This window comes from Sinocyclocheilus anshuiensis, unplaced genomic scaffold (assembly GCF_001515605.1).
Source record: "Sinocyclocheilus anshuiensis isolate Anshui unplaced genomic scaffold, SAMN03320099.WGS_v1.1 scaffold164, whole genome shotgun sequence".
NCBI lineage: Eukaryota > Metazoa > Chordata > Actinopteri > Cypriniformes > Cyprinidae > Sinocyclocheilus > Sinocyclocheilus anshuiensis.
Window position 1 is genome coordinate 1,242,771 of NW_015557128.1, and position 13,735 is coordinate 1,256,505.

General features: G+C 38.7%; 1 protein-coding gene across 1 annotated transcript in view; it reads left to right on the forward strand.

Moving 5' to 3' along the window:
* LOC107677893 (fidgetin) overlaps positions 1-13,267 on the forward strand; it is an 80,618-nt gene extending 67,351 nt beyond the window's left edge. The window contains exon 2 of the mRNA XM_016472961.1: positions 10,363-13,267. Coding sequence (XP_016328447.1) covers positions 10,371-12,584 — 2,214 coding nt within the window. The 5' untranslated portion in view covers positions 10,363-10,370 and the 3' untranslated portion in view covers positions 12,585-13,267. The remainder of the gene's footprint in view (positions 1-10,362) is intronic.
* The last annotated feature ends 468 nt before the right edge of the window (positions 13,268-13,735 follow it).

Here is a 13,735-nt window from a genome sequence, read left to right on the forward strand (position 1 = left end):
AATCATCAAATATTTGTATCGATTTTCAACCGGCTCAGGGTGCATCATTACATCCCTGATAAATTCCCTGCACATTTTATTTTATTTATTTATTTATTTTTGGAGCAAGACATTATGCAATCTGATGCATATCAAAAAATATCACACTGCAAAAAAAAAAAAAGTATTTTTTCTCTGGCTGTTGCATCATGTCTAATTAATTTTAATTCTCTGTAGTTTTGTCTTGTTTTCCATGCAGTACAAATATCTAAATGTCCTTAAAACAAGATTTGTTTGCTTCTATTACTTAATGTCTTACAGAATTGTATCAAACAATGTTTATTTTTACTAGCCCATTGTCCAGTTGTCTTTTTTTGTATTAAGCCTACTATAAATCTATTTGCCAATCTAATACCAGAAAAATACAATTACTCAAGATGTATTTATTAAAATAATATTGTGTGCAATTTAGCTTCCCAACTGATTTTGTGTTGTTTTATGGATGTTTAGATATTTTTAGCATGAAAACAAGACAAAAACAACTGACAGATATCGTCTGTCTGAGATTTAACAATTTAAATACAGTTCAGATGGAGCTGAGGTGCTTGTCTGATTTATCTATGAGTGTTCGAGCAGTCAAAATGACCAAACTGCACATCTCTAGTCGATACACACACACACACACACACACACACACCGGGACACACATCTCTCCGCCACCTCATAGCTTCCTTTCAGCAGCACAGTAATGAATTGAGAATGGTGCGAGCGGCTGTCCAATTTACGCACTGGGAAATTGGACAGACAGAGCACAAGCTCGTCGCTGTTTGCTTAAAATCGGCCGAGGCTAGCCAGATTAATAGATCCGAAAAAAGTCAGCTTCTCTGTCTCATTGGCCATGATCACAGTGTCTGAAATTACATACTGCAGTGTATCGCCGTGCGTTCGCTCCCGCTCCCCCCTCCACATCCAAACTCGGTGTGTTGATCAGTCGCAGAACTAACAGAGCCATTAGACGAGCAGATGATCAGTAATTACTGTCAGGTTTCAGCTTGTGATAGGTGAGGAATTATGGGGGATGGTAATGGTTGGATGTTCAGAAGAAAAAGTTGACTATTATCTTTTTGAAATCTAGCTCATTGTGTTTGTGTGATAATGGAATTTGTACAAAGCACGTAATTATAAATGACTGGTTTCTGCTTCTGCTTTCTGCTTTTTATCATAAGAAATGAAACCAAAATTTATTTCAAATCAAACATGGACAAAAAACTTGACACAGACGGAGTAGAATAAAAGTAAATTGTGGTTTCTAGTTTTGAATTTAATGGCTGTAATATGTCTGAATGGCTAATAATTCATTGCACTCCACATTGTTGTCAACACAAACCTTATTTCATTTTGCTTTAAATGAACCCATATTTATTGTATTTTGGGTCATATTTTCTTTGACTTGGTGTAATTTTGTTCATAATTTTAAGGATGTCTATATTTGACAAGCTTCTACTGAGTGTCAGTGTTATTTTATTAACAGTAAGATACTGTTATAATTTGTATTAATATTTTTTATCAGTTTTTATTTTTATATTTTGCATTTTCATTTTCAATGTAGTTAATTTTCAATTTCTTTTTTAATTTTTTTCATTTCAATTTTAGTGCTTTTTGTAATTTTTTACTAGTTTTTCCTTTAAACGTCTATATAGTTTTTATTAGTTTTTATTTCAGTTTTAGTTATTTTAGTATGAAGTTAAACTAAAATAAGAAATGTCACCAGTTGAAGTTTTTTTAATATATATTTTATTCATTTAACATTTATTTTATTTCAAGAAATCTTTTCAAGATTTTTTTTTTTATAGTTTTTTTTTTTTATTTTTATTTTTTTTTTATTTAAGTTTTTAGTTTTAGTTAAATGTAACAATCCCGCTGAGTTCCAAATTAATTTCCTCAAATGTTAGATGTGGTCTGTTGGCGTCAACAAATTATATGTGAAGTGTTTTCTCCACACTACAACATTTGATTTCATTTACTTCCCATAACTGTGCGTTTTGTATTTTATTCTATGCATTTAACATTGTTTTTCCTTGCTATCTGTGACATTCAGAAAAGACCTGCGACCCACCAGCACTAGACCATGAGCAAAACATTCAATGCACCTTAAGAATATCTCGTCTAATAAAGTCCAGCTTGCGATCAATCAGTCTTGCCGGCTTTTGTTTGGCATCGCACCCAAATGTGTGACAATGGTCAGCGTAATCTAAGATTTTCCAGGCGTAAAGTAGGCCAGCAGACAGTGGTGAATTAAACAAAAGGGGGTTTTGTGAGAAGTCAGTCAGTGGAAATTGAGCTTTGGGGCCTCAGGCTGACTCCAAACATCCCTTTAATACAAATACAAGTAATTATATGACTATTCAGATTACATAGAGAAGAATTACTGCTTCTTAGGGCTGACGTTTGCTCTGTTCCTAAATCTGCTGAACTGCCATGCTGTCTTCTACGATAGCATCCTAACTAACTGGAACCTCACAAGTCAATGATTTGGTGCACCCTACATAGACAACTCTATGCATAATACAATTTTTAAGCACATTTTTTTAATCAAATGTATATTTATTACGTGTGTATATACATATTCATTTATTAACATTAGTTAATGCATTATTTGGTAGTTGTTTATTGTTTGTTCATGTTAATTCACAGTGCATTAATGCCTACCAATGTTATTATTCTTTACTAAAACTATGAAAATTATTTTTGCTAATTGAAATGAAGCTTAAATAAAGCGAAATATAAATATTAGATATAAAACTTAAATGAAAAGAAATGCTGCCTTAGCAACTACCTCAAATAATTTTAAGTTGAAACACCAGAATTACTAACAGGAAATAAAACTAAAAATGAAATAAAAAAAAAAATAAAAAAATTCAACTTAAATAGTCAATTTTAAAAATAACAAACACTAATAAAAATGACAAAAGCACTGAAAATAAATAATAAAAAAAATAAACTAAAATTAAAACTGAAAATATAAAAAAGGCTAATTCAAAATATTAATAAAAACTATAACAGTATATAATTGATACTAAAATAACACTGATGCTTACAGACAACTTAAACTTAAAAAATTAGTAAATGTTGAAATCAACATTGTTTAATAAATGCAGTAGTGTACATTTTTAGTTCATGTTATCTAATGTAGTTATGTTAACAAATGAGACCTTATTTAAATATCTGTGTTTGTATTTATTTATTTGGGTATTTTGGTAGCACTTTATAATATGGTGGTTGCTTTTGTTAACATTAGTAAACTACTTTAGTTAACATGAACTAACAATGAAAAATACTTCTAAAACATTTATTAATTTGTTCATTTGAACATTTACTAATAGATTATTAAGATCAAAAGTTGTATCTGTTAATATTATTCAGTTGACCCGAGCTGACATGAACTAACAATGTAGCAAATGTGCTTGCTGTTTGTTGCATTAATTAATGTTAATAGCACCTTGTTGTAAAGTATTAACTTTATTTGATTTATGTCTGGCCAATGCATCAGTTGATCATTAAAGGGTTAATTCACCCAAAAATGAAAATTCTGTCATTAATTACTCACCCTCGTGTTGTTCCAAACCCGTAAGACCTTCATTCATCTTCGGAACACAATTTAAGATATTTTTGATGAAATCTGAGGGCTCTCTGACCCTCCCATAGACAGCAAGGTAACTACCACGTTCAAGGTCCAGAAAAGTACCAAGATGATCGACAAAGTAGTCCGACGTTACGAAGCCACGAGAATACATTTTTGCGCAAAGAAAACAAAAATAACGACTTTAATCCACATTTTCGTCTCTACTGCATCACTTGTGGACGCACGTTCACGACAGTATCATGACGCGAGCGTGTGGCGGCGCCGGCACTGTCGTGAACGTGCGTCCACAAGTAGAGACGAAAATGTGGAATAAAGTCGTTATTTTTGTTTTCTTTGCGCAAAAAAGTATTCTCGTAGCTTCGTAACTTTACAGTTGAACCACTGATGTCACATGGACTACTTTGTCGATCATCTTGGTACTTTTCTGGACCTTGAACGTGGTAGTTACCTTGCTGTCTATGGGAGGGTCAGAGAGCCCTCAGATTTCATCAAAAATATCTTAAATTGTGTTCTGAAGATGAACGAAGGTCTTACGGGTTTGGAACAACACGAGGGTGAGTAATTAATGACAGAATTTTCATTTTTGGGTGAACTAACCCTTTAAGGCCTTATGAACTATAGCACGATATGGTAAACTATGCTCTGGTCACAGGAAGCACATTGTTGATCAGATTGCTAGTCGGCATGTTCCCTAAGAAGTTAGCAAACTCACCGATGACAGATTAGAAAGGCCTGAGTGACACTTTTATACCTTTAGTAGTGATAAGGATGTGCTTTTTGTGTTATTTATGTTTGTGTCACAGCTCTAACTGAAACTTGAGCACAGCATGGACTGGAATGAAGCTGATGATTTAGTGAAGTATAAATTCAGACTACACATGATTCATTTTCTGCTTCTCTCTCTACCTCTCGTTTTCCTCCTCCATCGTTCAATTATAATCCTCAAATCTTTCTCAAACGGTGTCATTGCACAAAGCTCCCAATTTAGGTTTGAACAAGCTATGGGGACGACACTGTCTGAAGGGTCAAAGTAAGCATATTGAATAAAAATAGAAAAGAAGCAATTTACAAATACTGGCACATACATGAGGTGAGTACTCCAATTCAAAGTGTCCAGAGCGACTTGCTATTCCCCTGTAAAATAAATCTTTGATGTGTCATTTCCAACTGCTTTATTCTTGTTGAGAAAGGTTTTATTTTTGTAATGGCTCGGTAATAGTGACTGGGAGTGAATTTGTTCTTTTGTTTGAGTGTAGTACGTTTCATAAAACCCATCAAACCGCGCGAGACGAGCGCATTGTTTGAAATCTCTCTGTGTGCGCAGCGGAGGATTTCAACCTCTTGAAATGTCTTACTTTGTTGTAGAGCAAGTTAACACCCACATTCCTCACAAAGACCTGCCTGTGAGAGGAGCCATATATAAATATATATATTCCAAAGTGAACATGAAAGAAGAGTAATGAATGCATTAATAAGTGGATGTACAGAGGCAGGGAGATAGTCGAACCTCTGAATTCCCAAGGTAATAATCGCCGGCACTACAGCCGCATGCTTTTTAGCACGATAAAAAATGAAAAGCTTGTCCTCGGATGATGGCAAATATGCATCCAGTGTTTAATAGGTTATTAAAGGAGAACAATCAATATTTACAAGCAGATATTTGTATTAAAAATACTATAATCTGATATGAAAATTATTATTGCAGGTATATTTTATACATACACAGTCAAAATGCACGTCAGTGAATGTTTAATATTTTTAGTTAACCTGACATTTGTCCTATACAGTAGTAAACACACACTGAAAAAAAAATGATGTAGGATTTACTATTTTTACTCCGAAGTTGCTAGTAAATTTTACAAAGAATTACAAAGAAATGACAAATGACCAGGGTTATACTAAAACTAAAGTATTATAATTAACTAAAACCAAAACCATAAAAAAAAAATTTTGATACTTGAAATAAAAGAAACATTAACTGAAAAAAAAGTTTAAAAAAAAAAGAATAAATAAATTCAGCATCCGCAAGTTGCCAAGGCAACATTTCTCATTTTAATTCAGTTTAACTTTATGGTGACCAGGGTTATACTAAAACTAAAGTATTATAATTAACTAAAACCAAAACCATAAAAAAAAAAATTTTGATACTTGAAATAAAAGAAACATTAACTGAAAAAAAAGTAAAAAAAAAAAAAGAATAAATAAATTCAGCATCCGCAAGTTGCCAAGGCAACATTTCTCATTTTAATTCAGTTTAACTTTATGTACTAATACAACTGAAACCAAAATAAATGAATAATAGACATATATTAAAAAACAACTACTAAAACCCACAAAATTACTAAAATTGAAATGAAAACAGAAAATATAAAAATAAAAACTCAATTCAAAATATTACTAAAAACTAATATAGTGTCTCTATTATACTGCTAATAACACTGCAACAAGTTGAACTAAACGTGAAATTTAGAAGTAGAAAGACTGAAGTAGTATTTTCTCGTAAAAAGTAATCCAATAATCTTTGATTTATTTACCTATTCGAAAAATCACTTTTTACAGTTTTTTTTTTTTCCTTTTCTTTGTTTTCTTTAATGCAAAGCAACAAAAAGCAGCTAACCGCAGTGTAAAGTGTAATTTGTCTGCACAGTTAAATGCATGAGGATCTGTTGAAAAAATTAGTTTTTATTTGGATGTCAGATGTCACTTGCACCGGCATAATTGCACTGGCATAATTTTATTTTTCACATTTGCATGCAGCAATTTTGCACTTACAAATGCTCACACTAGAGACCTGCTTTTGGAAATTGATTAAGGGAAAGTCTGGCTCTGATAATTAAATGTATTTATTGCTAGCAAGTCTTACGTAGGCGTTACATTGCTTATCAGTTGATAATCGTACTAGAATGACATCTGCCTAGATTTGCGGCGCTGTTTTATCCCTGGGCTTTATTAATGGTGTAGGGTATCAGACCGAATCAGACAATATAAGATCTAGTCAAAAACACAGTTGAAACACGAGGAGCCGAATTCCACAGAGGCCCAAGACACAGGATGTTCGTAAATCAGATCCTGGCGCCACAAGCCTGAACCAACTAGCAGCTTTGAGTAGCTCACAGCATTTAAACAAAAGAACACTTATTGACAATTCCAAAGAGATTGTCAATTTTGGGGGCAAGTAATCAAGATTAATGGTCAAAAGAGATGCACAGTGTGACCATCACATGGAAACCAGTGATAGCAATCACGAGCTCTTTGGATTGGCTTCCCCCACCTCGACGACAGAGAACAGACTGAAATTCCTTATGAGAGACCTCTTAACCTCTGGTCTTCATACATTCTTTTAATCATTTATTGTGTATGTATTTTGAATAACTATTGAATAGTTTATAGGATCATATTCATGTTTAGTATATGTGTGTTTGAATCTTCTTGCTGGAAACGTTTCTTCCAATCAATCAATTCTTTGTCAAATGTATCATATTCTTGTTATAGAAATCATGTCCAAAAGTATACTCTGCAAGAGTGTTAAAACTCGGACCATGTGCCTGATGAGATAACATTTTGATTTATGAATTGGGAGGAGAAATATACAACACCCCAGCAAAGACGATATCTAATTGGTCAAAACACCATTTGGGAGGTGTCCAAAAGCCCAGTTTAAATACTCAGGACACCATCAAATCCCTCTCTTCGCTCCTCTTCTCTCTTCCGCCCTTTTTTGCCGTTTTCTAGTCACCAGTCATCACCTTTTGCGCTCTTTGAGCGTGCTCTGGCTTACACGCCAGCTCCTCCAAAACCATGAGGAGAAACGCCACCTAGTCTCGTCAAACTTTACTTCTATTTCTTTACTTTAGTTTATTTTATTTTCCGTTGAGAGTTTGGTGTTCTTCTGAGTTAAGTTTTGCCTAACGCCGTGCCTCAAGTGCCGTCTAAAACTTCAACCAGTTCACAACTCCACGTCGTCAGCCAACGCCCAACCACTGGTTTCCCAAGACTGAACTTCCAGCCAATCAGCGACCTCGGGAAACCCCCTGTTCTGCAAGGACCACAACAAAGGGAACCCCCGTACAGGCAACGCAACGCAAGTACCTCCAGATCACTTGCATCAGCATAATTGCACCAAATAATTGTATTTTTCACATTTGCATGCAGCAATTCTGCACTTACAAATGCTCACACTAGAGACCAGGTTTTGGAAATTGAATAAGGGAAAGTCTGGACTATGATAATGAAATGTATTTATTGCTAGCAAGCCTTACATAGGCGTTACATTGCTTATCAGTTGATAATCGTGCTAGAACTGACATCTGTCTAGATTTGCGGCACTGGTTTTATCCCTGGGCTTTATTAATGGGCTTGCTGGCATGTCTGCCATGTTCTTGCCAGCTTTCTTTGTCTTCAGCCTTTCTTAGTCATTAACTCGCGGGCTTGACAGCCTTGCCAGCCAAAGCAGCGATCCCTTTAACTAAAACCTTGTAAATTAACACATTTAGCTCAGCATCATCCTGCTAATTAGCTCTGTGTGTGTGTGTGTGTGTGTGTGTGTGTGTGTGTGTTGTCGGACTAGGCTGCTGGGGGATTCAGGCGAAGGAAAACCACATGCCCATCTTCTATTGTGGAGAAAGTGCTCTGATACACATACAATACACTGATGGGGTAACAAAGGGGATTTATTTATAGAGACGTAATGAGTAGACATCACAGACTCTGCAAATACAAATAGGGCTAGGTGATATTATGTTATATATTTGTTATATTTGTGATCTTTTGCTGGTGATGCAAAATTAAGTAATATTGCAATGCAGTGACTTCAGTGCCCTTTTAATTTGCTCATTAAGTGACTGAAAGACTGTGTAATTAGACTAGTTTCACGATCCTTTGTGTCCTTAAAAAGATTTAAACTTAAGTAGTGAAAACAGCATTTGAGTTGGTAAGCTTGATTCATTTCCATAAACCTGTTCAAAGTGTCCGTTTTCATGAAGTAAAATGATTCATTTGTGTCATTGCTAAAAATGTTCACAGACGCTGCGTTTTTCATATATTAAAATGCTCTATTAAAAATATGTGCATATTTTGCTTCTTGCATTTACAAATGTTAATTAGCTGAATGTATATCAATCAGATATATCGTTTATGATGCACATGCTACAAGGAGTGATCATCTGTTTATATCATGTTTTGAGAGGTATGTTTCATTTTTAAATGCCCAATTGCCGTTGAATACAGGAAAAGGTGAAGTCTTTAGGTAATTTGACAGGCTTTAGAAATGGGCACATGGCTAAAAGCTTATAAACAGTGTAGTTTTCTGTGACATCTTCTGTCTTCTTTGTGCCGTGAATAGTGTTTGTGAGTGCTTAGGCCCAGTAAGCTCAGATAAGCGGGCGGTGTGAGCACAATAACACGCCTGCTGGACACTGTTGTCATCAGAAGTCTATCTACAGACGGCTAGAGTGTGTGGGCGACCACCCCCGTCATCCAGTAGGCTGTTGAGTAAATGTCTCTTTGATAATCCCATGCTGTGTCTAAGATGACAGCGTATGTAACTGCTTGTGTTTGCAGATGGAGTTTGGGATTAAACTTGATGGTGGCTTTTGAGCCCTGGAGCCAATAAAAGACAGAGGCTGCGGAGAGAAAAGACAGTGAGAAAGAGAGAGGCAGAACCCAGAGCGTCAGAGTAAAAGGAAGAGAGAGAAAGCGGAGCATTAGAGCGAACGAGAGGGAGGCAGGCATGTTTTTCCCCCTTTCCAGTTCCCTGTGCTCCGGGAGGCGGGCGGCAGACAGAAAGCTGTTGTAATTCATGCCGTGCTGTGAGTTTGTGTGATGAAAGCAGTAGAGCGCTGCCTGGGAGATTGCTTTGCTGCACTCCTCCAAGCAGATTTGAAACTGTCTGGGACTGCTTTAGATGAGAGTTGGATTATAGAGTGACCTGCGATGTCTGTGTCACTCAGCTGTGTGCAGGGTGCATTATACTGTGCTAACCAGGTGTTGGAGGCCCAAATCTGCACTGTTCCTGCGATACCAACTGTAAGCAGTGCCTGCGATGTGAAGCCAGGGCTCTGAGAGTTGGATGGGGGAAAATGGAAATCATATTTTACTCTTGTTGTTGCCGTTTGTGTGTATTTTTTTTTCTTTTCAATAGCAGTTGCTTATTGGATCATTGATTCCGACGTGTCAAAAAAAGAAAACCTTGAAAACCCCAGTAGTCGACCAATGTGTTTTTAATGACAAGCACTGATTTCTGTATAACACTGATTTTTCACAATATTTAATCACAGTTCTCTACAATTATTTGAAAATAATTTAAATAAAATTATATGCATGAAAAATGTCTTTAAACATTATGTAATTAACATTTGCAAACCATAACTTTGCAAAACGTAAAAAAAAAAATAATAAATTGGGGGCTCAAAATTCACTCAAAATTGTACTACCCATCAACACTAAGCCACATGACCACTTCCGTTACAATCACAGTTATCAGCTAAATTTCAGCCATTTCATTAACATTTGCAAACCATAACTTTGCAAAACGTAAAAAAAAAAAAATAAAATTGGGGGCTCAAAATTCACTCAAAATTGTACTACCCATCAATACTAAGCCACATGACCACTTCCGTTACAATCACAGTTATCAGCTAAATTTCAGCCATTTCAGATGAATCAGCATGGCAGATCTATCAGTCTCTATTCATGAGTGCAAGTTTCTCACACCTGCTTGTTTTTGTTTGTTGATTGCTTAGGCTTAAAGATGCAGTGGACCCCAGAGCATGTGCAGTGGGCCGAGCAACATTTCGACATCTCATCCACAACACGTTCCCCCGCACATAAAGCAGAGGCATACCGTGGACACCTGCAGAGGACCTACCAGTATGCCTGGGCCAATGACGATATATCAGCACTGACGGCCTCCAACCTTCTGAAGAAATATGCAGAGAAGTATTCTGGTATCCTGGAGGGTCCCAGTGAGCGGGCGCTCCTGTGCTCGTACTCCGAGAGCGCCCCAGGACTCTTAAATGGACGCAAGTCAGAGAGCGAAGCATGGCAGGAGGGGATCTACCCAATGAGCTGTGCTGCAGATGTGGTTTTTGTAAGTAAGACTGGCATGACACCCGCCCTGCCTCCTCCAGATGTGACTGCAAGTGTTGGCAGCTCCTCGGGGGTGGCAAGTAGCTTGAGTGAGCCCAGCTACTCCAGCAGTAACTGCGGGAATCATGCGTCTACTGCACTGCACTCGGGGATCCCCTCTCAGGACTTCGCTAGCAGTTACAATGGCTCATACTTGCATTCCACTTACAGCGGTGGGCAAAGCACACCAGCTCTCCCGTCCCCACATCCCTCACCTTTGCACAGCGCTGGGCTCCTTCAGCCTCCACCCCCGCCACCTCCTACCCTAGTGCCCAGCTATAATGCAAGTTCCCCCAATCTCTCCAGTTACAATTACCCTCCAGCAGGTTATCCCCCACAGACTGCTGTTGCCCCAGGCTACAGCCCAGGAGGAGCACCCCCTCCCTCAGCTTACTTGCCCTCAGGCATTGCTGCCCCCACACCCCTACCCCCTTCCACCCTTCCCGGTTACTCCTACCAGTCCCACAACCATGCACCAATTGCACCAACACCTTTGAATGGCAGCTCGGCCAACACACTGAAAAGAAAAGCATTTTACATGACGGGCCAGGGAGATATGGAATCCAGTTATGGAAATTTCAACTACAGCCAGCAGCGTTCTGCTCAAAGCCCCATGTACAGAATGCCAGACAACAGTCTTGTTGACTCAACCAGAGGGAATGGATTCGACAGGAACGCTGACACATCATCTTTGGCATTTAAGCCCACAAAGCAGTCAATGCCACCGGATCAGCAGCGGAAATTCGGCAGCCAGTCCGGCAGGGCACTAACCCCTCCTTCTTATGGATCCTCCAAAGGTTCCTTGGGATCCCTGCGCTCAGGCCAGTCATTTGGAAAGTTTGGTTCCCCTGTTTTGAGTGACCACGGTGACGACAGCAGACAGCATCACCCCCATTCCATTGGCACGGCCACTTCATCCAGCCACCCCGCTGAGGAGCAGTTAAAAAATAGCGATGCTAGTTTGGTAGAGATGGTCACCACTGAGATTCTGCAGCAGACACCCCCTGTTGACTGGAGTGACATTGCTGGATTGGAGATGGCAAAATCCACCATCAAGGATGAGGTCCTGTGGCCTATTCTGAGGCCAGACATGTTCAGCAGTATGGCAACATTACCTCGCAGCATCCTTCTCTTTGGACCTCAGGGCACAGGCCGGACTCTGCTCGGCCGGTGTATGGCCAGTCAGCTTGGCGCAGCTTTCCTCCTCCTTAGTGGCTCTGCTCTGGTCACAAAATGGCTTGGAGAGGGCGAGAAGATCGTCCAGGCCTCATTCCTTGTTGCTCGTTGCCGGCAGCCTTCGGTGGTTTTCATCAGCGATGTAGATCTGCTGTTGTCTGCCCAGTTGAGCGAAGAAAGTCCAGTGAACCGAATCAAGAGTGAACTCCTCCTCCAGCTCGATGGAGTTCTGAGCTCACCAGAGGAACATGTTCTAGTAGTATGTTCCACCAGCAAACCTGAAGAGATTGATGAGTCTCTACGAAGGTACTTTGTAAAGCGGTTGCTCGTCCCCTTACCGGATGCCGCCGCACGACACCAGATAATCAGCCAGCTGCTCTCACAGCACAACTACTGCCTCGGCGATAAAGAGGTTGCGCTGCTTGTTCAGCGGACAGACGGCTTCTCCGGGTTGGATGTGGTCCGACTTTGCCAGGAGGCCATGGTTGGTCCTCTCCATGGCATGTCCAGCGCAGACCTTTCCGGAATGATGCCAGGTCAGATGAGACCGGTGTCATACCAAGACTTTGAGAATGTGTTTTGCAAAATCCAGCCCAGCATATCACAGAAAGAACTCGATACATACACTGAATGGAATAAGATGTTTGGTTGTAGTCAGTAAAGAGCGAGGGCGTAATGAAATCTGAGGGGTGACCTCCTTTACTCTAAGAGAGGATACAATTCAGAATTCTTTGCGTGACACATGCAGTTAAACAGTGTGGTTATTACAAATGTAGATGACCCCTAAAGAAGAACCTGAAGGACGGTCAGATACAGTTGAATGATGCATGGCTGTACTTAAGTCAAGGTCTGGCCCTTTGCACATAATCCAGACAGAGAAATACTGTTTTCTGGGCTCAGTACTGCAGACGCAGAGCTCCACTTACCGAGGAACTCTGTAAGTGAGGACAAACTTCTTTGTGTGTAAATATCATTCTGCTGTTTTTGAGATTTTGTTGCTATGAAGTGCCTGAAGTGGTGCTTTATTGATTTGGATTTGGATTTGTTTGCCTCACCATCTACATTGGTGGCATGTGCTAATATAGAGAGCTTTAACATGAAACTAAATCAGATATGTTCTGCTTTTCGTTCCTTTCCTTGTTTTTGACAATTCTCTCAAAAGAACAACAGTATTCCTCAATCAAGTCTGACCTGTAGACCCCAGGAAGGGCAGGAGAAGGTCCATGTTGTACTTTGAATCCGGATCCTAATTTATGAAATTCATTTGTGTTTGATTTTCTTCAAAAACTCAGGAAAGTGATTGTGATTTGTACAGTACCTCAAAAAAAGATTATGCGATAGCACTACATACTGCTGACTACATTGGGTTTGGTTTCTAATTTGCTTCTTCTAAAACTCTAGGTTTACCTCAACCAATTAAAAAATGAAAAGGATATGACTATGAATGTAACCAGAACATTTCTGGGTTGTTTGGCAGAAAAATTTGGGGAGTTTCTTTTTCTTCTGTTATATTCTTATTGTTCTTTCTAAATTATGTTTAAATTCCATTGTGGACATTGCTTTAAGTTTCGAAAGCAGAATTGTGTGCCAGTATTGACTACAGCACCTGTTCCTCCCTGCATAGCACAGTTCAGACTCTATAACGAATGCTCGAGTCAGAGATGGGCACTATCTTTTGTGTAGATGAGGTTCGTCCGAAACCAGGTCAATACCAGAGTATGCAGTGGACGTCAACATTTGCGTGTTTGTCTCCTCTCTGCAGAATAGAGTTGGGGTGAACCACAACTTTACAAAGAGGCTACCAGATTCTTG